The 27,107-nt window shown below is 41.6% G+C and overlaps 1 protein-coding gene across 1 annotated transcript in view; it reads right to left on the bottom strand.

Annotated features, from left to right (window-relative positions):
• The window catches only part of LOC131288269 (F-box/LRR-repeat protein 16), a 33,618-nt gene extending 6,894 nt beyond the window's left edge, over nt 1-26,724 (bottom strand). Inside the window, exon 1 of the mRNA XM_058317389.1 lies at nt 25,810-26,724. Coding sequence (XP_058173372.1) covers nt 25,810-26,724 — 915 coding nt within the window. The remainder of the gene's footprint in view (nt 1-25,809) is intronic.
• Between the last annotated feature and the right edge of the window lie 383 nt (nt 26,725-27,107).

Raw genomic sequence — 27,107 nt, 5'->3', positions numbered from 1 at the left:
ATGCCTGGTTTTGTCTGGCACGGGCTTACATGCTGTTTAATCTTTCTTGTCCACGCGGGCAACCGATGGTTCTGTTCTCCGTTCACTTATTCCGGTCGGAACTTGGGCGTATCGGTAGAAAAAGGTCAACCACTGGAGATTAGGAGGCAAATTGAAATGGAACATCGTAAGCCGCGCGGATCAACGAGCAGCGTGTGGAACCCTTGTTTACAATCGAAGTGGATTAAAAACAAACTAATTGCGGTCCGAAGAATGGTTTTTCGCCTGAAGCAATGTGTAATGTTTTGGGTCAAATTGAATAAGCGTCAAATTGGTTGGATTATGGTTTCAGCTGATTGCACAACTCACTTTCATTCCCCTACGTTTTAGTATGAATAACGGTATAGAAAACTGAGCAAGTATTCGAATATCTATCATCGATGATAGGTTGTAATATAAATATTAAAGGATAAATTCTAAATTATATAAAATATCTGATCTTAAAACGACTCCAAATTGTATCCCTGGTTTGGTGGAGTCCAACTTAAGATGGAAGGATCGGTGGAAGGAGCAAAGTTTGGCGAGCAAATGTGAGTGATTTTATGTTTATTATAAATTACTTTAACGTTATTTTCAGAAATTATATTAAAGACCAAAAACCGGGAGTCGTCAATTTGACGGTAATGTTTCTTTCATTAAACTCTCGGGCGTGGAAAAATATGTTATTATACAAATACCACTTATCTTTGAATGCAAAAATCATCAAAAACTATTTTTCAATGTTTTCGGTTCAAAAACTACATGATTTTTATAGGGAAAAGAATATACTTACTCTAATAGTTGAAGGATATTCTTCTCTTTTAATAGTTTGGTTTAGTTGTAGAATATCTTTTTCTGCTTCATCTAATTTTGATTCCGGAAAGATGATCAACTCCATAGGATGTAAAGACAAATATACTAGTTCCTGAATTTTCTGCCCATTTTTATCGAAATAAGCTTGTACAACTGAGTAAAACTGTTTGTTTTCTCCTTTATTAGAGAATTAGCACACCACACCTGTGCACAGGTAACATGCAAACATTTCTAGCCGGTTAAAACTAACGGTCTGACGAAAGCAGCTGGAAAGCATTCCCGGGAAAAAAAGTGCGTACCATAATTTACATTTTCGGTGTTTTCTCGGGCGCACCGAAAAAGAGATTCACGGTACGGCAGATTATTAATAGCCACCCCACGCTAATGCCTCATGATTATTAATGTTGCCGAAGCCATTGTTGACCGGCTGGCAGCTGCAAACCTTCCCTGGGCAGCCCTGGAGCCACCGCACTCGGACGGCGTCGCACTGCAACGGATTTCTGCAAATTGACGCAAAATTTCGTCGACCAATATTGGCTTTTTACCGCAGCCATAATTTGCATCGATGGTAGAGATTTTACATCGATTTGGGCTCCCCCTTAGCTCTCGTTTGGAAAGTGAATTTCCCTTTTGCAGTCGATTATCTTTTCGACGGCCATTACTGGATAGATAAGAGCGAAAGTAAAGCTCATTAAAAATATTTCAAATGGTTAACTGTAACATTTGCCCTTCGTTAAAAAGAGGATTCGTCCGAAAGTCTCGCTCCGATTCGACCTCGCAAAGGCAGCCTTGTCGTGCAACGTTCGGGGATTTTCTGATCGCATTCATTCGAAAGCATAATGCTGCTGTCATCATCATCGGTGCGCAAAAATGGAAATGAAAAACTTGTGTATTTAAACAACGCAAAACGGGATGAATAATTTGTGTCTCTTCTTGAGGGTGTCGTCGGAAAGGTAGGAAATGGCAACGAATGGGAATTTGTGTGGGTGTTTGCTGTTCACAAAAAGCAACATTTCACCAACTCCATATTTCTACTCCTTTGCATACGGATTGTTTACACTCTGCTTGTTTTACACCGAATGTTTGTCACGACATAAAGTGAAAAAGGGCTTTCCCTTAGGGTACGTGATTCTTGGAAATCAAAAGCTGCTGCGAAAGGTTTAATTAAAAAGGATTTTACCGAGCAACATAGCGGCGATTAATTTGGCGTAAGCATACCAACGCTGTTCGAGCTGTTCAATAAATTATGCTTAAATGGGCAAATAAATTAAATTACCGATGAGAAGATGCTCACTCATGTCGCAACTGGCGAATTTGGTTTGCATTAATTTATAACGTCCTTTTTAAAACGCCCCCCGACCTCTGACTGGGACTCCTTCATACGCTGGACCCTCCTGATGGAAGTGTTTCCAACATGGCCATTATCATTCGCCACTTCATGTGGTCGTTCGTGGATTATTCTCGTCGTGTTACTACCACCCCCACCACATTAGTTTCCTCGGTCGGTTATCGTTTTATTTAGTGTCATCCGACAACTTCACTGAGAGTCGCAAAAGGATGCGACGGACATCACTGATCCGGCAGCCCGTGTCCCGAGAATGTGTGTTTGAAAAAGCAATTAAGACTCAACATGATGTGAACAAGTGGACGGAGAAAATAAAACCAACCACACGAGCACAACAGCGAGCGAGCGTATGTTACAGTGGCGAATGGGGCGGGAAACGGTAGGACAGGTGATCATTAGACGATCGATTGTGTCACTGCATGTCAAAGTTGTCCTTCGAGATGAGATGACGATGAGGTTCTCGTGGAAGTGGGAGAGAGAAAGTGTTGGATGAACACACAACCGTACCGGGACGCTTGCGAGGGACAGCCTCGCTAGAGCAAACATCATAAACGTCAGCATCGTTTGACAGGACAGCCTTTACTAAACCACCGGGACGTAGTAAATACCGGTAGGTCAGTGGTTCTCAAACTAGATTTTTCTGAATCACACTGTTTTTGAACATGTATGTACTCGAAGTTCAGTATATTTTCCTCATTGAATTTAGAAAAATAAGAAAAATAATATTCATCACAAGGATAGTTTCATAATATTACGTCCTCAACGATATATTTTTCAAATGCATAGATTTGGCTGTCTTCAGCTTTAACGTTTGTTAAGATTGTACAAGTTTGCAAGATACCGTACCGATATTTTTTACCACAATAAGAATACCCTGTTTGTTTCATCCAATATCAATTCATATTGTATTATGTCAAATACATATAACGAAATCTAAAAAAAATCCAATGAAAGAGAAGAATAATGATGTGGTGGGAGCAATTTTATGTTTGTTTTGTTTGTTTTTTTTTTCACTCTATACCAAATGTTTTATAGGCTGTTGAAATATCCTACTGTTAAACTGTAATTAAAAATAAGTAGCTGAGCTATTCGGACTACTTTGAGAACCACTACGATAGGATGGCGCTTTATAAACATTCCGCATTCCACCGGAACGAGTGTATGGTTGTTCAAGGTTATCTTTATAGGATTCAAGCCTTTCATCGTATGATCAAATGATGACCATTCTCACAATCTCCGCTGACCACTTCCAAGTTCGGTTGGTTTTATGATACAAACTGGGTAAATGAATCGATACTCAGCGCTCAACCAAAAAGATTTATCACGACACGTCAGCCCGTACGCTCGTTAGAGAGTTTTAGATGAGAAATCCAAACATCTAACACACTTCATATGTAGCGCGGTCAAGAAGGGTGGGAAAATGAAGCAGGAGAACTAGAAAACACACTCGAACTGAACTCAACCCCACCACCACCCAGCAAGTTCGAGGGTGATGGTGGGGGTGCCGTTTTTATTATCTAACAGTTTGGCAGCCGCCACCACTTCCTACTTTGCGAGCTAAAGTTAAACGCACCGCGGGTGAGTAAATTCTTCGCATACCGAGGCGTATACGACAATCGGCCTGCACTCACCACTTTACGAACGTGAACGCCGGGCGGCGTTTTATACTTTGCTTTTGCGGGGTTTCGCTCGATTTTCCCGCGCTCACAGGACGATGGGGCGGCAAATGGTGTGAGTGGTGTGTGTACCGAGCGACAGAGCCGACGAATTAAATCGTCTTCACCTCTCCCGGCTTGGAATGGCTGTAGGCGTGCCGGGGGCGGTTATTTATAAGCAGCGCAATGTGTGTGAACACACTTTTTTTTTCTATCACGATCAGCTGATTGACCTAGGAGCAGGAAAACAACCATTTCCGAACCTCTCAGCTGGGTTCGAAAAATCGTCCACTGAAACTGTGGTATGGCGTATTCGTTTTCTAACTTTGCTATCCATCTCAGGCAACTCATCAACAATTCCGGCAGTAGTTTGATCGAAAAACTTTTCTCATACCCTGTTCGGAAAAAAGACTAACTTTATGGAGGATTGCTGTTTAATTGGCAGTGGGTCGATCTTCGTGAATCCTGTAGAACTATCCTTTGGATCTTTGTAAAATATGAAAAATAAACCTAGGGTCAAACTGACTTTGGATGACTTTTGATTGGAAATGATAAAAGAGAAAGAGAGAGAGAGAATTTAACCACACCATTAATACAAATCAACATCATGCCGTTTGGAGCTAAAACAGGATGTTTCTCAACGAAAAATATTGTCGATTGTTTATATTTTGATTAATAATTTATGCATTGGAGATAGAAAACATCAGTTCAGCTATCAGTTTAGCTTTCTTCAAGTTTAATCTTCTTTTCTTATTTTTCTAAATTCTTTTTTCTAAGTTTATTTAACTGGTTTAACTTTAATTGTTTGTATTTTGACTAATAATTTTATCATTGGAGATTGAAAACATCGGTTCAGCTATCAGTTTAACTTTCTTCAAGTTTAATTTCTTTTTCCTGAATATATTTAACTGGTTTACATCTTCTTCTTCTTCTTCTTCTTGGCGTAACGACCTCTTGGTCATGCCTGCCCGTTAAGGGCTTACGAGACTTGTTTCCCTGTTGTACGTGGATAGTCAGCCCTCTCGTACAGGGGAGGGTCCGGTCTCGGTTGGGATTCGAACCCTTGCCGTCGAGGTGCTGAGCCTCGGCGCTCATGGGCCGATTTCCTAACCGGCGCTACCGCTCGGCTGTCGCGGACCCCCTACTGGTTTACATACAACTATTAAATGTCCTTCTTATGTTACTAACGTTGAACTCATCGCGGTCCCTATTTTAAATTGTATGTTAATTCCCTGTTCAGTTTATTAGGATTAACCAAACATTAAAATTAACGTTAAAAGCTACAACACCGCATTCAATATAAGATAAAATTGCTATCATAACCAGAACAGTAAACCAATATCATTACTCCATAATTCAGCTGTTGAAAACACAGTGATGCTCCTACACTGAGTAGCCTCAGCAGCAGCAGCGGTAGGATACTCCAAAGTTAGTGGTTTCGATAAATTCATTAGCACACTGCAGCACCTAATTAACGCTGCAGCATGTTCGAAAGTAGCATTATTAATTTGATTACTTTTCCGTACGCACTCCCGCACTTCCCATCTGGCACAAGTGGCCTCGACAGGGGCAGGGAAAAGTGGTGCAACATTTCCCGGGGAAACTTCCCCATCGCGAGAAACATGCCACAAAACCGTATCACAAACTTTGAATCAATCTTCTTTCCCAGGTCCAACCTTGCCTCGCGTCGTTCGCCATTTCGTTCGGGGCGCTAATAATGCACGCCATAATTTATGCCGGTGATGAATATCTACTCCATAACGCCAGCTCCAGGCAGCAGCACCACGGGGGAGGACACTCGAGGGGAAACACACACACACACACACACACACACCTAGTGTACTTAGGTATGGCGGTGTATTCATGTTCGTGACGGGTTGAAAATAGCAACCGATCGAACGTACCGAAACCATCGCGGAAATTCGATACCGCTAAATCTTTTGGCGAGTGGAAAATTCTTCACCCACCCACCGGGCGGGGGGGAAAGGCACACCGAGTCTTTTGATGATGATTGGCCACGGGCCGGAAATGGGTGTAAATGGGTTTCCCAACTCATCGTGCTTAATGCGTCGCCATAGTTCGGCTCAAAAGGGTGAAAGGAAAAGCTGTTTGCAAAGGTAGATGGAAAACACTCACCAACCCGGGCGTGCAAAATCGTGGAATGTTGCAGGCATTGCAAGCGTTTCTTTTGCCCTTGAAACGACATTTGTAACGAACCGTTACACCGGAATGCTGGTGACAGGTTTTGCAAAACCTCGGTCCCGGAACTTGGCAGCCCACAAAGGCTTATCCGGCTTCGTTTTTCTTTTTTGTTAGTCCCTCATTCTTTTCCTGTTGATCAAAGCCGCCAAATGGGACTGGAGTGGGGTAGCTGGATCCCGGGCCGCTGAAACCCTTTTTTCCATGGTCAATTATGCTTGACAGAATGACATGCGGAAAGCATGTTCAAACATATATCCAACTGTCACCTTCAGTAGGCCGTTTGCGTTGTCCTGTGTGTTGTAAAGGAGGCCTTGACATTTTTTTTTAAAGAGGAAAATGAGAAAAGGACCACGTTAAACCGGGTTCGTGTATGACCATGAAAGCATGGCGCATGGAAAGGTCGGTCAGTGACACACCGTTTCGCACGGTGGTTGCACACTTCACATCGGCCTGGACATACGCAGGCCCTAAAGTGGCCCAAAGGATGTAATTAAATCGAAGGACTCAAGCCCCTACCGTCATCAACCGATGCTTGGCATGGCATGGCAAAGGGTACGATGACCCTCGGCGCAGTGGCATGCCGGCACGGAGTTATTTGGAACATCGCAGATAAGAATGTGTTGTTCAACCGCAACTGCTCTCTGGCACACTTATGTGCAGTTGCTGGTGCTGGCGTCAGTGGCGAAGGGCGATTACTATTCCACTCGGGAACTCCGCGCGTGTGAGGCGGGTATTGATTTCCACATTTCCCATCACGTGACGGGTCGGAGCGTAGGGTTTGCGTGTGTCCTATCGCCAAATAATGTTCGCTTCCTATGGATGTTTCAGCTCTTATGTTATTCGGAAACCGTTGTACTGGGAGCTGCAGGAATGTTTGAAGTAACATGAGGAGAAAAACATCAATTTTCTTGTAGTAGATGGAAGAAAACTGCACCAAACTTTTAACATCTCTTCGATCAAGTACAAGTATAAAACAAAAAAAATATTAAAAGTTTGCAAATTGTTATTGTTTTCCATACGTAGAGCTACTTATAAAGATTTAAAACTTATTGAAAATCTATAATGCCTATGCAATGCGTAACCAACATTACATAAAAATGTATTTTGTTGCTAGTATTTTTAAATACCGATAGTTAAATAGATCAACAATTAATCATTTGTGAGTTATTCACACAGATCAAAACTAAGTTGCATCAATATAGTTTGCCCAGTAACAAATGTAATAATCTTTGCAAGCTTTAGTGTTTTGTCTAACTTTTATTTTGATGCATTCTGATCTAAGTGGATATTTTAGTTACTGAATTAAAAGGAATATGAATTCAATTCTTTTCATTATTTTTTAACTAATAAAGTAAAGTAGATGTTGCATCTCTCCTTTACCATGATATTTCAACATTTGTTATAGCTTAAACTGAGATAATAAAGTCTCACATGATTCCAGACCTAACTTTCTTTATCTTGTTCTCTCTGTTAACTCTGTTCTACTGTAAAGCCGGGAAATTCTTACAGGATGAAAAGGCATCACTTACAAACGTATTCCATCAGTTTACATATTTTATAATTTAATTTTCTAACTAAGAAACATGCCGGTGTATTTTACCCCACTCGCTCATCTTGTCCCACTTTCAATTCAAGAACTCTCCCATCCAAGGACTACGTGTTCATAAAAAGTCGACCATCCGCAGACTTGGTGCTTCGGTTTCACTTAGGACCTTCTCGGAAACAGCATCAATACGCTGTAAAGAATTTTCATTCAAAACGAAACGCAAAGGCTTCCCGGAATACATTTTCCAATGCCACGCGTACGCTTTTAACGACAACCCGAGCACGGATCGCCTCGCACAATTGTGGCACATCCTCCCGTGAGCTGTTGCTTTCCCGCTGGACTTTGGCCAATTTCTTTCCTGCTGGACACAATGGATACCCAAGCACATTGTCGCGGTTGTCGGGAAACGGCACTTGGAAAGTCGGGACACAAAGAGACTCGAGAAGGATACGAAATCATAAAACTTGCAAAACTAACACTGCAGTACCCAACGCCCAACATCGCATTATACCGCATTCCGCCAAAGGGAGGAGAAAACGTTTGCTTTCTCTCTTTCTGTCTCTCAAAGTCTTCTCTTTCCGGAAAAAGGGTTTGAAGCGGAAGATGGATGGCTGTAACGCTGCCAGAAAGCAAGTGCGGAAAACAATGCAGCTGGTTCCAGGAAGAAAGGTTCCGGATGGAGCAAAGTTCCGATGAACTGCAACTACCGGAACCGTGCCGTCGTTTCCCTTCCAGTGGAAAACACAATCGAAATGGCTATGGCGCAAGTGGAAGTCGTTCGTATTTTTTTTTTCTACTCTCAAACCAATTTAACCAACAAGAGCACAATCTGTACATACAAACAAGTTATAGTGCAGTAACTGCTGTTAAAGTGCTGCGATAACGAAGCGCAAATACGTTGCATAATTAAAGCTATTAACTTAATGAAATGTTGCACCAACGAGCCAAAGCTCTCTTGCTTTTTCCTTCTTTGCCAGCATTCCGTAGCCGAAGCGAAACAAATTGTATCTATCGGGATCTATTTTTAAAGCGAAAGATGAAAAAGGGGTTTGCAGTAAATCATGCCAACTTAATCGTTTCGCGGAACATTTTATTAGTGCCGTTTTATTTTAAGATGGATTAATGAAACGTGTTTAATTGTTGTTTATGTCACGTTCGTTAACGCAACAAATCATTATGGATTTTCTAGTTAAAATCCGTTACGGAATTATTCCGAACTGCTACCTATGATTTATTGGAAATTTGCATAAACAGCGTGATAATTTATGGAACAAAGTATAAATACATTGGAAGAAATCCAGATAGGAAACTGCCCATTTTTTCTCATTCTGTTATCTACCATGTTTAAATTTAAAAGCATGTTTCATCTTTCATACACTTTTTAACACGTTGACTGGCAAGCGTTTTTAGCACATTTTTTTAGTACAATCTTTTTTTTTAATAAAATGAGTTTATAACATTTATTAACACGTTGACTGCCAAGCGATTTTAGAACACTTCTTTAGTAAAATATTTCTTAATCAAATTCAGTAATAACATTTGTTAAGCCGACGATTTTCGAAGGCCAAGCAAGGACTTCCAAAAGAACTTGTTTTTAATACTACTATAGTTTTCACTTTGCATTTCATTTATTTATGAGTCCAAAAAAGGAACTTCTTAGAACTAATTGCTAAACCGATGGTTTTTGAAGCAAAAGCAAAGACTTAGCATCCCAAAGAATTAATATTAAATATTACTATAATTTGTATGTTGTATTTTCATTCATTTATGGGACAAAAACTTTTTAGAACTAATGACAGCAGGCTATCAAACATGAAAGCCATGGCAGTCAACGTGTTAAAAAAGTATTATTTTGTTAACTAAAATAATTTATAGCAACATTACATAAAATTCTGTAAACAATTTGTTAGGTGAAGGGTTACATAAAACATGTAGAAATGACTTGAAATATCAGTTCAATCATCATCATTATGTTTGTTCTTTTTGCACATATTATTTTCCAATGAGTTCTCAGAAAGAAGGTTGTTTTTTCTGGCTATCGTTGTACTTCACCTCGAATGGTGTGGGTTTTCCGTGTGTGTATTTTTAAAATTGTTTCATAAAAAGTTTACGATAATTAAACTACTTGCTGTTAGGAAAACATCCAGCCGCATGTCAACGGGCGGCGGGCGGAAATAAAGTTTTCCTTCCCCATTTCCTCCCGTTCCCGTTGAAGAGCGGTTGCGTTTTCCCCCGGCAGCTGCACTCGTTATTTATGGATGCTTGCCAAAACCTCATCTCCGGCCCGGGTTGTTGTTGTTGGTTGGTGTGCGCTTGGGATATGGAAGTAGCAACAACACACAAAAACCACCGGTTCCATTAACGGACGGAAAAAGGTGCGTCGGTTAACCGTTGACCGCAGTAGCTTCTTCCGTTTGTTTGTTTACCGGGCAGGTCAGCTGACTAAACCTCCAGGCAAGGACCGCACTGGGACGGCACCCTTTACAGGTTGGTTAGTAGTTTCTGCCTGTCGGTAAATATCGGAGCATCCTGTGCGATAAACATGTTGGATTAACACACCTAGAATACAAACTCCGCTGGGGATAAACATCCAGTGTAGCAAGTAAAAGTCAGCATAGCTTCGGTCACCCGCCTTGAGAAGGTAAGCAATCTCCGTCCATCACCATCCAGCATCTTCCTGTCTAAGTTCATGACAAATATATGCACGTAACCGCAGCTAGTTCCCTTCTGCTGGTTCTCAACAACGCAAGCCGGTTTCGGTTTTTGCCTATAGCTATTGTTTGCTTTTACATACTGGTCTTCGAACGTGCCGGGATACATTACTCCATTTAACCGTCGGCCTCCCGCCCGCACTATTCTACGCCATTGCGAATACACCAGACACAATGGCGCCACGTACTCGAGCACGCCTCGGAAAAATAAACCCGCAGCTCTTTGCCAAGCGTGCCCATCCTTTGCCAGGTAGCGGGAAAAACCCCTTCAGTTCAAACAGCCTCTCGAGCTCAGCCTCAACTCGTGCGTTCCTTCTTTACGCCGCCGCCAGCATGAAGTGACCACAGCCACACACACACTTCAGCATGTGGTGAGGTGTTCCTCTATGCTGTTGTCGTAGCGTCGCAGGTGATGTTGCGGTCCTTCGTGCTATCAGCAAACGGCAAACGCAAGCCCAAGACGAAAGATAACGTCTTGTTTGCTAACAAAAGCGTCAAAAGAACAAAAAAGAAAAGGAACAACTGCAAGTGATGCGCTATTCTTTCGAACAGTTTTCCCCGATCGATACAGCACTACGGTGATAGCATCAGAGTTGTTCCACGTGAGCAAGCAATAACCTAAATTTAAACTTTTTGCCAGCCAGATGCATAATAGAAATACCATTTGCCTTTTCCTAATAATGGTGAAAGAGAAATTGGAAATAGTAAAAAAGAAATCGCTTGGGAAAAGTACAAGCGTATAAGATCATTTTCTCCATTCAAGCCTCTCTTTCTCTCTTTTTCTTTCTCTTAGAATGGCTACGAAATGGCAACTTTTTATTGAGTTTAGTTATGAAGTGGAACTGCATATCGACTCTGTATCGAAACGCGTCTCTTATTGTATATAATTCCCCATAAGCGAGCAAGAAACAATGGTACTTTTAAGATGTCTTAGATAATAAAAAAATTAAAATAAAACCAAATCGTATCATCATTTTGTTGTCAGTGTCAGATTCCTTGTGTCGTTTTTAAAAGTATAATAAATAAATTTTCTATAACCATCTTTGAAACTTAAATACTTTTTTGATGCACTTAACACGTTTACTGCCAAGCGTTTTTAGCACACTTTGTTAGAGCAAACTTTTTTAATAAAATTTGCTTAAAACATTTATTGAACCAGCGATTTTTGAAGGCTAGGCTAAAAACTTAGCTTCTCAAAGAATTGACATAAAATATTACTATAATTTTTATGTTGCATTTTCATTTATTTATGGATAAGAAACTTTTTAGAAATTTTTAGAACTATCACCCACTTTTGGGTGATATGGCAGTCAACATGCTAGTAAACTGAAAACATCCAGTAGTCTTAAAACATTCATATCAAATTCACAATTAATCACTCTGCCTTATCAAACTTCCGATGAATTTGTTTGCTTTGATTCTTCCAATAATATTCTTCTGAACAATGTTATCACTTCACTATAGTGAATTTGTGTAGAAAGCTTTCTGATCTGTTAGACCGGAGTAACTATCTTTTAACTAGAATTTTGATCACGAAAAACTTAACGTTATGAAAATAAATTTGATACACGTTTTAGCAGATGCAAAATGCGGATGTTCTATTCCAACACAGTGAAAAATGATGCGGTTTTAGAAATTCCACTTTTAATACCAATTACGAAACTGAACTGTATCACTTTACTAAAACTAAATGGTCGAGACAGGAAATTGTCCCGCTTTGATGGAAATGGAACCTTGACGCTGCACTGAAACCGACGGCAGGCAGACTGTCACTCTAGATTTCATCCCGACGTCATAGTTTCCGCGATGGCAATTTCTGGCTGGAGGATGCAATAAAAGGACAAAAAGAGCAGCACACTCTTTGCATGCTACCGGTCTAATCAGTGCTCGTTTAATTTTCCTTTTACCAACCACTCCCTCGGGCGGAAGTGCACGGAATGGTTCATAATGTCAGCTGCAGTGAAGCTGGCGTAATGTCGGAGAACATTTTGCATGCATCTAATTAAATCGGTTCCAAAGCGGTTCGGTGGCTACTTAGCGTTGGGGGGCGCTGGAGCGAAGGCGCTAAAAATAGCTATCATTGGTTGGATCGATTAAATTACAACACCATGGACCCATCGGAAGCATCGTTCGGTTACAAGTGAGGGTGTTTTCCTTTTATTTCCATCATGGATGGTTGGTTCTAGTGCATGTTACCGTGTTATAGAAAGATTTATTCAAAATGAGCTTATTCTATGTCGAACGAGGATTTATAAAGTATCTAGCTTTGCTTCTAACGGTTTGATATTTATTGATCGAATTGTTAGTTATCTAAGGCATGTGTTAACATCCTTTAAGGTCAATTATACTTACACCTGTTCAACAAATGTATGAGTAGTAATATACATATTACTTTTATTATCCATATTTACCCGTCTCAGTTATTGGAAAAAATAACAGTAACACGTAACACAAAATATATCTCATTTTATCAGTCGATTCAAACGTACTTCGGAAGCCGCAGCGACTTCTTTCTCAGGGGAGAAATATGCCTTGCGAATTGCAAATTATTTTTTAAATTTTTTATCACGCCTACAAACGCGTAGGCTCCATGCTGCCGTGACCGAGAATGGCTTCACTTACTGACGTTCCAAGAGTGGAATGGGCCCTACGTGGGTGTAAGTCTGCGAACTGCAGAATGTCCCACCCCTCGACTGGCTCAACGATACTTGTTAAAAATTCATCGTTCAATGCACCCGAGCCCGAAGAAGCAAAGAAGCCTACGGGCGAGCAGAATAAGGACGCGGAACGTTTACAGGATGGCAGGAAATCAATTTTCTTTTCAGTTTCCATTCGAGAAAAGAAGGGGAGGTTTACCTTGTACACACATCCCTTCAAAGGACTCCTGGGTATTATTCCGTATGGGATGGCCCGGATGAGGCACAAAAATAACAACAATTTCGTGTGCGTTTCGTTCCACAATTCAATCGAATCATATTCCAACTCAACATGGTCATTATGTACCAACCGAGCAAGTAGGTGGTTTCGCAACATGCAGTATGACCTCATTTACATTATGAACGCTCGCTCGGAGCGGCACCACACGGTAGCATAATTTACACCATCGTTAAACGACTTCAACGTCCACTCGGAAGCGAGTCGCTGTTTCGGGCAACGCATTTACTCTGTCTTGAACGAATGGCCATTGCGGCACGCGATAATGCGTGACGGTGACAGCAGTTGTGGCTTTTGCTGCATCCGGCCATCATCAATCATTGCGTGTGAAAGAGTTGTAGGGACGGGAAGTGGATGATACTTTATTTTTGCTTAGAAAGCGTGTGTGTTTGCAACCGACATTATATAATTATTTACCAACGAGAAAAGGGAAGCAACGTTGAGCAACTTATGCTGCAAAACATGTGTCTTTTGTGTTGTGTAATCAACAGATGGTTTTCTAGAAACTAATCATTGTTAAATGAAAGACTTTTATAAAATATATGCTTAAGATGCAAGAAGAATAAATAAACCTCTTTCAACCATTGTTGTACACCAATAAAGATTTTTTTGTAATCGTATTTACACTCACAGGGGCCCTAAGCGCTAAAATGAAAGGGGCCCCTTTGCATATGCATTTCAATAAAATCAATGTTAGGTATTGCTTTTATCCAATAATCAATGAGTTTACTGGTTGACTTCTCAATGTTTGATTTTATCGATCTTGTTTAACAATACTTATTCAATAGTTAAAGTAGGAAAATTATGTAATTTAATTCTTCCCATTAAAATCCGTATGAAATATTAATTTGAACCCGCACTTCGTTGTACAAAGACTAACGATTTAGTTAAAATGGTATACAGGATATGTTCAGTATGTTTAGTATTTCATCGTATTATTTTAATAATATTTTATATTATAGGATGCTTGATATTTAAAAAATATTGTTGTTTTGATGCAAATACATGCTTGTTTCCAATTGATAAACTATAAAACATTTGTCTTCTGTTGCTCTTCAACTCTGATTATATACCGGACCATCCTTTCATTATTTCGTTATGGTTCTTAGCAATAATTTTTATAGGATACAGTAATTACTCTTTATTGTAATATTGACCCTATTCCAACCTGTAATTCTATAGAATATTTGTTTAAATATAAATTTTGAAAACTAGACCCTTTGAAGGTTCGGGGCCCCCCGCGGCCGCTCAGTCCGCGCACCGTTAAATCCACCACTGCGTATTTGGTATTAAATATTCAGCAAATAATATTTCAACAGAAGTCTGTATTACAGATCGGTAAAATTAAAATTCCTTAAAACCATTTTCCAAGAACGAGAAGTCCATTTCTGCATAGCATTGGGTTAGAAAATAATCAACCTTTCTCTGAATTGTCACTGAGTGATAACCAGCAATGGTGTGATTCTAGCAAACCGGTGCATTTCTGCGAACCTGGCCAATTTGTGAAACCTATAAGCGTGAGGCAGACTACAGGAACAGAGCAAAAAGTGCTACCCGAGACGACGAGTCAATCAAATGCTGAGTGGTTTTGTCTCCGCACGTGACGAATCAATCGAGCACGGTGATAACCCGACGATCCCACGCGACGAAAGGCTAAACCCGGCCACCACTGGAACGTGGTAGACAGTGGGAAATGAAGATGGCTGACAGTGAAATAAAACCCTCACCGTAAGCGATTTGTGCGAGTTGCGCGTCGCGAACGCTTTTGCCCTTCCGCATTTGTTTGGCTCGGGATTTTTTTGCAATTGCGTCGTTGTCAACGGAACCGTTGGCACGCCTTGGGGGAAAAAGGGAATTGCGCTGTTCGGTGAAGAGTACGATTGTACGACGTCGACGCCAGCATGTCCGAGGCTCCACTCAATGTCCCCCCTGCAATGACTTCCTGAAGGAGGTCGAAATATCACTTCCATTATGCTCCCGGTCGTGCAAAATCATCAGCCAGCCACTGCACTTTTCATTATGTTTTGTTCTTTGCCACGGACCTGCCTCGGGGTTCACAGTGTGGAAGGAAAGAAAAACGTTTTTCCTCAGAATATCCCTTCGGTGTGCGTCGTTGCGCGTTTTGTCTCGACGACCATCCATTCTGGTGGTTTGTGCGGTTTGTTTGCCCAACCCCAGACTCGAAACTGTCTGCCAGACTGTCTGGCCCAAGTGGGGAAACCGAAATTATCCTTTTAGTTTTCCATCCCAAAACGGTGAAACACCATGCGCCTCCATCAGAATTTCGATACGTACATCAAAAGCACGTTTAACGGTTTGCCTAAAAATAAAAGCCAACGATTCTATCCAAAATGATGTAGGTGGATCATCGGTTGGATAGTTTTTTATTCCTCCGCTCATCATTTCATTCCGAACGCGGATGACGATGACGTTTCGTGTTTCGGGAGTTGATGAGTTTGTTTGTGTGCTGGAATGGTTTGCTTGTTTGTTTGTGGGTTTTGTTTTTATTTCTCATGCGAATGACGGATTGCTTTGATGTTGCTTTTATCTGCTCAAAGGTACACTTCTCAGTACACGCACAGCCGTGCGTTTATTTAAGCCGGCTGTGTATGATTTATGTTATCGGAGCTGCAAATAACATGGTTGTTTGTTTTTTGCCTCAAAAATCACCGCTTCGTTCGTATCAGATGCTTGGTTCTGCTCAAGCTGACGGTACTATTTTATCGATACAATACCATATAAACAAACACTGAGCCAGTAGACTACGAGCGCTTTCCCGATGCACCGGAGTTGCTGCATCGAGCGAGTGCATTGAAAAGTCATTTTCAATTTTCATCACCCGAAAAAACCTTCAGCACTGTTTTGGTTTTTTATTTGCAAAACTCGTTTCTTGCGACCCAGAATTCACCGGAAATCCTTTTTTTCGAAGGTTGTTCATTTTGAATATTCAGCCGAAAGTCGATAGGGCTATGGAAAAAGGAAGAAATCAAAGATGGAAGCCAGAGCAAGCAAACCTACCGCTTCGAGGACACGGCGCAAAAGAATAAGCAAAACCCGGAATCAAACATGTCGAACGCTTGTTTGGGCTTCGCACACTCGAAGCCCGGCGGCTGTCGTTATGTGGCTGGCAATCGATTTTACGGATCAGAAGCTCCGAAGCGAACCGTAAATATTCGTTTCGGTTGGACAAAAGGCGAAGCAACCCGTGGCCTAAGGAGAATAACATGAGATTTATATTTTTTTGTTCACGCCATTCACGCTAGCGGAAAACGCGAACGACATCCGTGCAGCACCTGGGACATCATCTGATGTGCCTCCGCCTCCGTGCTGGTAATGGGATTTGTTTTTCGGAGTAATACAGCACCGGGTGTTTGTTGTCGCCATCGAAATGCACGGTCCAATTTTAACCGTTGTTTCATATCGATATGAACTAGATTAAGATATGTTTTACGCGTGTCAAAAAGACTCAAAAGTATTGAAAATAATTTTTACTTTTGGAAAAAATCGCAAAACAACAATCAAACAAGAACAAGAAGCTCATCAACCATAGTTCATTCATTATCAAAATAAGCATTAAAAATGGAACTTTTGTATAAGTTTTCAGTCAATTCAGTTCTGTCAGTAAAATATAAATTCCGTGTTTAAACTAGTCATGTTTAAACTAAAACTCAATGATAGAGTATAGAAGTAAGATATTCATGTTTAAGTTCTTTTTGCATTTAGGCATCAACTTGAAGAGTTCGTGATTTGAAATAACTAAATATAAATTGAGTGTTTGCGATGAATTTCGTCAGCATCCCCCCCACAGTCCTGTAACTTCGAAAATAAAATTGCATACTACCATAACTTGGGTTGTCCTACATGGCGGCATTCCATGTCTTGGAAGGCGACAGAAGTAAAGCTTCCGCATAATTCGGCTGTCAGCGTTCGATGTCGAAGCTATCCTACGCCAACTATGATTATTCGCAAAACGACAGTAGTCGGATTATGGAGTTCGTGGTAAAAGTTCGCCACGGTGCGAGTAGGACGGACGTACCGAGGAAGCTAATCGGAAATCATAGTATGCTAATGCGGCCCATCGGAGCCGATGTTATATTCATGAAACAATAGCGGTGCTAAAATCTGGCCGGCCGACGTACTGTCGTAGAATGCCGAATCAGTCGTTCTGTATTCATGCCGTCAACACCCATCGGGCCCCCGGAGGCAGCAGGGCGAGGGAGGCACAGATGCCATGGAGGCGTATGCAAATTTATAGTCCGACCGTCCTCTCGTCATCCGGCACGACATCGATACCCGACGGGAAGGTGGAAAGTAAGTCAACCGTTTTCCAGCGCAAAAACAGTGGAGAACGTTTTGCTCGCCGATGACACATTTCCGTTGATGAGTTGCCCTTCGTGTGGACTTGGCCTTTACTCTGCTGCCTTAACTACCGTCTTACTGCTGACCGTTTTACCTTGTTATGCTGTTGTACGTTTGGAACAAAAATAAAAGAAACTAAAGTACCCTTCAAAATACAAAACACGTCCTTGCCGACCATCTTCCGGAAAACAAATGGACAAGCCCCAGACCAAACCAATCGTCAAAACGGGTCGTTGAAAAATGATCTGTGTTGGAGATTTTGCGTACAATTTATGTTTCCTATCGTTGGATGGGCTCATTAGCATTTCATTATTTTAATCACGTACAAAGGGAATCGATGATGGATTGTGGGGTTTTTAAGGAACATTAAGAGCCGTTTAAAAGAGTTTCTAAAACAGAATCACTCATAAAGAAATGGGGAAATCTTGGGCGTCTAGTTTAGTTTTCCAAAAAATCATCGTTTTTGCTAGTAAGTAACGTTTCATATAATAATCATAGAGAAACTTTTACAATACCCAAGATTTACATTTTAGAACAAGTTAAATTGGTCATTTAAGGATAGGCAAAAATTATTAATAGACTAATTGTTTACTCTTCAAATAAATAAAACAAATCATAACAGTAGAGAAAAACTTCACACAACTTTTTTTTGATCAACCGAATAAGCATGAAATACGGTAAAACAACATATAGGAAATGCTTAGAGATTAAAAATACTAAATTTATAGATCATATGAGATAAATTAATTATGGGAGGATTAAAAATAAACTAAGTATGCGTCATCTATCGTATATATAGCTAAAAATAAAACGTAAGACTTTCTCACGGTTTGCAATCTATTTTTACTACTTCCTAATTGTGCATCTCGTCGACTTTTTCAATTGGAATTCTCCAAATTTCCTGCAATTTTCCTAGCCTCGAAAAAAAAGATCAACCGGGTGAAATTGAATGAAACTATAAGCCCCCAATTGGATGAGTGAGTTTCGTTTGTTGAAACGAACAAATGTCTTTCCCGTACCACCGGGTTTTTGCAGATGAAAGGATTGAAGGGAAAAACACGCCAAACGAGCGTCAAAAGCCGTCAGGTTTTCTCACCTGCGTCATCCATTGCGCAAAGTGGATGACGAACGCAGCGGAACACTGAAACAGAATGCCGACAATTTCAGCAGTCGCTGCTTCGGTGGCGTGCCATGCCGTCGAAACGATGAACGGTGCTACGGTGCTTTCATCGCTTATTTTTTTCCATCCTCGCCACACTTTGTTGTTACCTTTATCTCAGCGCTGATGCGAGCGCACCGGTTTCCCGCTGTTTTCGGATGAAACATTCTGATGTGGGAAGGAAATCTAATTTACGCATCCACTCAGCCGTGGGAGGGAGGAAATGGTACACGCCGGCTGCCATTCCTCCACCTCCCTGGAGTTCCTCGGTGGCCGCAAAAGGTGGAACGAATTCCTCCCGAATATATAGGGCAAACGACAAATTTAATACAGCATTCTTCAGAGGCAGCACTTTTGGATGCTCGCCGGATGCGGTTTCGAATTTTGGACTAGCGGAAATTTTATGCGGAAATTATCCAAACGGAATGCGTTGGAAAAACACTAGAACGCAGGATGGTTTGGTGATGTTTGCCATTGGAAATGTGGTAATGTTTGTGGGGAGCATATTCCAACGAAACTAAGCGATGCTGAACCCGGAAAAGTTCCCATTAGTAATGAAAAATCGTTAGAGCAGAACTTTTTGAGTACAAACAGATTGAAATGAACACCATTCATCATACTTCTTCGGAATTAAAAGGGTTTGAAATTTATGCCTGAGTTGGCAACAAACTAAATGTACAAGTACATCGTAGTAATTAAAACTTTTTTAGGATGTTTTAAGTGAAATAAAATTAAGGTGAACTCCTGATAAATTCCATTCCTGCACTGGGGTTTTTCTACTCGTTGCACAAACAAATCAACTGATTGCGTACCCAGCTTCGGGCTCGGAACAGGCGGCAGAGTACGTCGTACAATTCGAAGAAGCTAATGAAAGACTGAATGATATTGACTGCTGGCAGTGAAGTCGAGGGAAGTGTGAGGAGTATGTGCCACGCTCTGTTCACTTCACTTTTTCCCATTTCGTGACCGTATATTTGCGCAATCAGCAAACGTCAGATGGGAAGTCTAATTATAACCAAACAAAGTGCCCTCGAACCGAAAAAGGACATCGCTCGGTTTTACCCACGAAAGGGATGGTAATTGTAGGAATGTAGGAAAAGATAAATAGACCGAGTGGGAAAGGAGAGACAGGGAAACAGCGAGAAATATGAAGTAAGGGTAGCATTAGCAATGTTTCAGGATTTCCAGCATCAAATTTGTAATTTAAAGGCATTTAGTACTTGACATACAATCGGAATTTCATGGCTAGCGTAATTGACCATTTTGAACCAAAATTTCTTAACAAAGATATTTCTAGGGAGTTTATAATGTAAAGTAAAGAGCCGAATTAATGGTTTTTCATGTCATTGAAATCCGGTTAGAAGGGAACGATATTTGCGATTATGTTTCTTTTTTTTTTTTTGTTCCAAAGCGTCAAGTTCCGTCTGCCGTTTTTTTTGTATTGAAAGCAAATGCCTTATTTCCTGTTGTTGATGAGTTTCCGTGCTATGAAAAATGACCGAAAGAAAATAAAAATGAAGCAATCCATTACAGCTAATGGATGTGCGTAGAAAACAAGAGAAGATTACTTTAAAGTATAATAAATCAATCTCGAGCTTAAAAGTGTTGTACACAAATCAACAGTGGTATTACAAATTTTCAAAACCATTACTTTAAATAAATTTTGCATCATGATAAAACTACCAACAATGCCCTTATATATTCAGGGCGAATGAAGTGAAAAAACCCACAAGATAATAGAGTAGAAATAATTCGTAACAAACAAATAACTCAATCGGAGTCTATAAATACGTTCCAGCGTTTATGCTCCTACAAAAAACAAACCAAAATACCGACAGATTATCCATAACGCTTCGCCTGCTGTACGATAAGCATAATAAAGCACAAATACGCCACTTCTCTGTCTGCAGTTCAAAAACGTTCGAAAGGAAAACAGATTCCAGGCGCAAGCGAATGCCCTGCAATGTGTACAATTTCCAGCGAATAGTTAAAATAAAGCAAATACTGCCGGCACGTTAGAACGGGATGCGCTGGATGGAAGGATGGTTCCATCAAAGGCGAACATATAATGCATTCCAACGTGGAGAAATTGGCCAGCATAAAACATTCCAACCGGGGCGAAACGTTATGCGCGCTTGGGTGGAATTTATTTATAAAATAAAATCGCAGCCCGGAGTTATCCCCCGAGCCGGCTCGAGCGGAGAGTGAAATCGTTCCGTTTTGCATGGATGCATGTTATTTTTAAAATTTTCGTTTTTCATTTATCGTTGATTGAGTCTGTAGGATCCACTGAATGTTTGCTTAATTTTCTGTCTCAATAAATTGCCGTTTTTATTTGCGGAGTATTTGTTTAGGTCCCGAAAAGTATACTAGAGTCTAAGATGATCATAGATTATAACATCTAGGTCCTATCAAAGTGACGGAAATGACTGCCATTTACTGTTCCTAACTGCTCTTGTGGTTGAAAATGCGTTCCACTTTGGATTGTGCGCTGTAATGTTTCTCGTTCAATTTTTGCCATCCGACCAGACTGGCGTCAACTATCGAAATGGCGACAGAAAGACGCATTCCGCCACCTCCACACCACTTCGGTTCAGAAAAGTTCCAAAAAGTTCCCACAAACGGTCCGCTGGCTGGCGGGACGGCGAGAGTGCTTTATTGTTTGGCTCCTATGTGATTGCTTTCATCAAACGAAACGGCGAACTCATTTTTCACATCACCCACAGAAGCGCGAAAAAAGTCTGGCCGGGGAAGAAAAACTTAATTGTGAAAATGAAAGTTCACCACCGAGGGCGACCGAGGATGGGAAAATCAAAATCCATCCTTGAAAGAACGCTGGCAAAAGCGAAGCAAACTATTGTAGAATCGCTTATCCTAATTGATCAGCTGTCTGGGACAGCGATTTGCAATGGAGATTACTTTTGCGGCTGCTTCTGCTCTTCGAGTGTGGAACTTACTGACTGTGTGGTTTTTTGCTAAATAAAAACATAAGGGTTCCAGCTTTCCTGAAACAGACAAACCTTGTGCTGGTGCTGCAGACAAAGGATAACACTTTAAATCAATACAACACTAGAACAACGGGGAAAAAATCAATTGAATTGAAACGAGCAAATATGAGATACTCGTATAACCTAATTGAGAAAGCAATAAAGTATTAGCAAAGTAGAACATTCACCTCAGAGAGAAGAAGAAGAGAAGATAAGCTGAACGGATCCTTTTCCTACAGAACGTTAATCTTTTATTTTGTGCAGCAATTCCGCTCACGATCGAATTATCAATAATGAATGCTGCAGACCATTTTCTTTTTCTGACAAACTTTTCCACATTTCAGAGAACTGGGAAAATTGCATTCCCGGTCCATTAGTCCAAGGAGGGGGCGAGGGCAAAAACCGAAAAAAACGAAAAATCCACCAGATCACCAGTAACGAGAAGCGCAAGTGGGTGGGAAAATTCAATTGTTACCAGCACCACTCTTGGGGCGCCAAGCCATCCATCCATTCTGTTTCAAACCCTACGTCCCTACACGAACTTTCGACCTCGAGAAAGCACGAATGCTTTTCACTGCTTCAACTGTGTTCAACTCGTAGCGTAAGATTAGCGGCGGTTTTTGCAAACACAAGCATTATGCAAATGGGTCAAATATGAATTCCCTTCGACTGCTGAATCGATGGAGCGTGGGAAAATGGAAAGCAGAATGTATTTTGTGGCAATGAAAGGTTCTTTCTACTGTATTGTGGGAGTTTAAAAACTCGGTAACAAAGTTTACTAAATCAATTTATTTTGACAGAGAAGCTCTTAAGGAAATTTAATAAGCAACCCCATTTGTTTATCAAAAAGTATCTTCGAGCTTTTAAAACATCCAAAAAGAACATAAAAAGGTTCTCAAACATAAATTGCCTCGTAAAGGCAAGCAGGTGTTTAAATAATTATTTCTAATCAGAACAGACCGACCCAGCAAGACGGTCGATACATCTTCATGCATCAAACGTTCGTGGTTTGGCAATTAAAAACACATCATTTGGCACGCAATCTATGACAGTAATTGCTGCAAAGAACGCTGTAAATTGATTCGAACGACCCAACCTGTTAATTAAAAGCTCGTCAGCGGCGGGTGTCGGGTGCTCTGACAGCCGGCTGTCATAATTATTCACAACTTGTCACTGATAGTAACCAAATATCGATCAGCCAAAGATTTACCAACTCCATCGGCCCTTCCGGTGGGGAGTGGAAGTACGCCCGAGAGCGTACCATTAAATGGATTTATTTATTTTGCTCCGTCCTCGACTCCTCGAGCGTCAACAGTTTTCAATCAACAGATACATTATGTTGTGGGCCAGTTTTTTATTTTACTTTTTTCGAGTTTTTCATCTGGGTTCTTAGCCGCTTGGTTGGCAAGAAGAGGTTGGCTGCACTTTGTTATTTTCGCCGGGGCCGGGCTTGTGCCCGGGTTCGGGTTTGTTCATTTGTTTGCCATTTTTTGACGGTTTGCCAAGAACGAAGAAACCTTTTCCACTGCCAAAAAACGGAGAACTTCAGCCGTCGACAACAATGCAATACCGGGGATGAAAAATATTGGTTTGCCGCGTGGATCTCTTTTTTTTTAATTTAATATTGACATTGAAGGTTCATTCTTTCTACTAGATCAAGGGTGGATTTAAAGTGGTTTTGGAGTAGAATATTCTATGTTTGCTTTAGAAAATATATCTTATAAATGTTTACAAATAGGTATAGAGAAACTTTGCTTTATACAAAGTTATCCCACACAAGTTTCCAAGAAGTCAATTCATATGTGAAACTTCCGCATACTATCAGACGAGAAAGTAACCCTTGCTAAAAGAGGTCTTGGACGATGTGTTTTTAGCGAAAGACGCTGCAATTAAAGTTATGGCCCATCGTTTGACCTTAAGCCACCCGTTACACCGCCTTGGGATGTTCCAAAGATTCAAGACGGTCGTAAATTTGTATGCCGCTCCATTAAACCGACAGGAAAGTTGTGGTCTAGGGCTAGGCCCGGTGAAAGAAGCTCTTTCTTCGAGCGATGGAACGGAGGATTGCCAAAAAATCTACTCCCTATTCTACTTTCCGCCGTGCAGCTGCATTGTTCCGCCAGAAGTAGGTCATCGTACGACATTACTGTTCCTGCAAGTCAGCTGCCAACAAGTCTACCGCAGGCGAACGGTACAAACTGCACACAGGAGTGGTCGGCTGGAAAAACGATGCACTTTTCGGTACACAAACAAACCCAACGTGTCGAAGAAATCAATACAAGAGGAAACGAAACGAGCAAAGGCATGGTTTGGAACGGTTTCCTTGTGCCAAAATTATTGTCAGTGGAACATGGTGGAAGATTATCGTTACCGCGATCGAAAAGAAAACACAATGCACTCGATCAGGTGGATGAAGAAAAAATTTTCGAAACTTCCTTCCGTAAACCACCAGGCGCCTCCATTTTGTAGAAAACAACTCTTAAAACATATTGAACCTGCGTTGGCTGCTTGTGCGTTATGCGATTTCTCCAATAAATTCTTTCAAACCGTTGCACTCTGTACAGCAATCGTAAATTATTATGTCGCCTGCACCGCCATTGCCGAAATGTGTCAGCAGTGCAAGTGTATAACCGGATACTCCCACGAGCCAACTTTTTCTATATTTGTGCGGTTTAAACGACTTTTCCTCCAACGCACCCAAGTGGAAAACCAGTCAGAGAGCAACGGTGAAGCTGAGCTATAGCTTGTAAATATGTTTATGAAACCTGATACACTCATAAAAGAAATCAAGTGTAGGAGATGTTTAACATCGTTCTTGATTTTTACGCCAGTCTTAGAGAGGCGTCTAAAAGGTCTGTGGGATGTAAGTGGGTAGGAAAAAGTTTCCCAACCATTTTTAATGGATAATTTGTACCTCTTAGAATTTTCTAAGGGTGGTTTTACACAAAATGTGCCAATGGCAGCAAGAAAGCAAAATAGCTAATCATATTACAGAATTATTATTCATGGAAAAATCTATTAACCAACTTTTATTAAATTTTTCATCTCTATAGATTCCCCTAATCAAAGAGAGGTTTTTATATGCAATCCTGATTCATTTGAGTTTAACATAGTATTATAATATAGACATTTCTCCATCCGTACACATAATCGTTAATTAACAAGGAGAAGTATTATTAACTTCTGAAACTTATAACTTATAGCTTTCAAAAATGTAATATAAACTTTCCTAAATAGCATCTCTTTAGAAACAATATCCTTATTATGAATAACTTATTGGCACCCTTTTAACAAGTACCAACTTTGTTTCAAAATGAGTAGTGAGAAAAGATCGATTAATCGATGATATAAATCCTCGGACTTCACAGTCATGAGATGAGATTAGCAGAACTTCCAAACATGACCTTGGTTGCATGCTTGACACGAGATCACTAAGGAACTCCTCTTAAACATTTGATCCAGTTTTAGTTTAGTTTTAGTTTTTAGTAGGTAAATGTAATTATGTTACGTGGCATCCTCTTATTTTGATATTTGAACTTCTTAGTGGACAAGCAACTTTTTTTGTTTACCTCCAGGTGAATAAAGGAGCAATGAGGCACAGGCTAAAGTTAGCTCGGAAAAAAATCTTGATCTTGAAGAACCTTTTTTGGGAACTCAATGTTCAATAAGTCCGGTTGAAGTGTTCAGTTAACTGGTTAATGTTACATTATGTTTCCTTCAATAACTTATGAAGCTTCTCCTTCCAAATGGTAACTATTAGTGATGAGCGGGTCGACCCGAACCTATCGGGTCGGAGCGATCCGTGAGCGACTCGGAGCGGTTCGGGTTGTATTCTCAATTCCAACGACTCCGGGTCGACCCGTGGGTGCAGTTGCCCATATGCGAGTTAGACCAGTTGGTATAGTTACTAACTATACCTTATGGTTGTTCCAAATGCAATTGGAATCTTCTTTGTTTGCATATTGCTAAATATCAGGAAGTTGTTCAACATACTAACAATTGGATTTGAATTAAAAAAGAATGTCTGGATCCTTTCTTAAAACCCCTCAAAGTTAGGAAATGAAAGCGTGTGTAACTCACCTGCAGGTGATCCAGCAGGGCCTCCAGTCCCCGGTCGCTGATCGAGGAGCATCGGAGGCTGAGTGAGTGGACGTGCTTGGAGGCGAGCGGGAACGAGTGCACCAGATCGAGCGCGTCCTCGTCCGTCGCGCCCATCAGGCAGACGGCGTGGAAGCTGCGCCGGATGAGCGAGTTGTACAGCTTCACCCGGTCCTGGTTGGTGGTCTGGCGCAGCTCCCGGCACTGCAGCACCGGCACCAGCCCGCTCCAGTAGCGCGGACTCCGGTACAGCAGGTCGCGCCACTTCTGACACACCTGCGCCAGCGTACATCGCTCGTAGGACGTGAAGTAGAGGAAGAAGCGCGCCAGAAACCGTTCGTCCTGCAGCAGCTGCTCGATGGTGAGGATCTGCGGTAGGGCGAGCTGCGTCTGACCCCCCGTCCCACCCATCCCCGACAGCTTCCCGCCGAGATGGTGATGGTGGTTGCCTCCATGCGGATGGTGGCCGATCTTCCGCATCGACTGCGGCGTGTTCGACTGTGACTTGCTGCCGCTTCCTCCACCGCCACCGCCACCTCCCGACCCCAGCATAGAGCCTCCCTTACCTCCACCCGCACCGCCCGAGCTGTTGGACAAGCGGGAAGGCTTTTCCGGGGCGACTCCACCCAGCCCACCACCACCCGATTGCGACTGGCCGGCGGTCTGGATGGTGGGACCGGTGTTGACTCCGCCGGAGGAGCTGGAACTACTACTGCTACCCCCGCACAGCACGTTCGTGACACGCTCCATCACGCTCGTCTTCTCGCCGCCCGACTTTCCGCTTCCGCCGCCGTGGTGGTGCTTCGAGCGCAGCCCAAGGCCGTTGATGCGTTTCGATAGTTCGGCCGAGGCGCGCTCAACCACTCCCTGGGCGGATATGGAGGACATCTTCAGCATTCAGCACACATACACCGTCCGAAGCGAACAACAATCACTCAGATAGGCGCTTCCAAAGCACCCCGGGGGCTTCGATTTGTTGAATCGCCCCAAAATTCGATATCTCCCTTTCGAACCTTTTTCGATTGGCTCAAACACTACACACACTGCACACTGTTTAACACCTACACCTGGCACCTGCAAGAAAACACGAGCCTACACGAACCACGGCTGCGCTGAGGCGACGAACAACACAAGAATTAACTTTAAAACGACAACACTTTCCGTTGGCGTAGCCTACTGAGCAACATTTAAGGGCAATAAAGTTCGTTTTGAGACGAAAACACACGCCGACTGTGTGTTGTGCAACCAGCACTGTTTCGTGAGCAAAAGAAAGGGAACGT

Source organism: Anopheles ziemanni, chromosome 3 (assembly GCF_943734765.1).
Source record: "Anopheles ziemanni chromosome 3, idAnoZiCoDA_A2_x.2, whole genome shotgun sequence".
Classification (NCBI taxonomy): Eukaryota; Metazoa; Arthropoda; class Insecta; order Diptera; family Culicidae; genus Anopheles; species Anopheles ziemanni.
The sequence above is the reverse complement of the archived record's forward strand: the minus strand, read 5'-3'. Positions and strand labels throughout refer to the sequence as shown.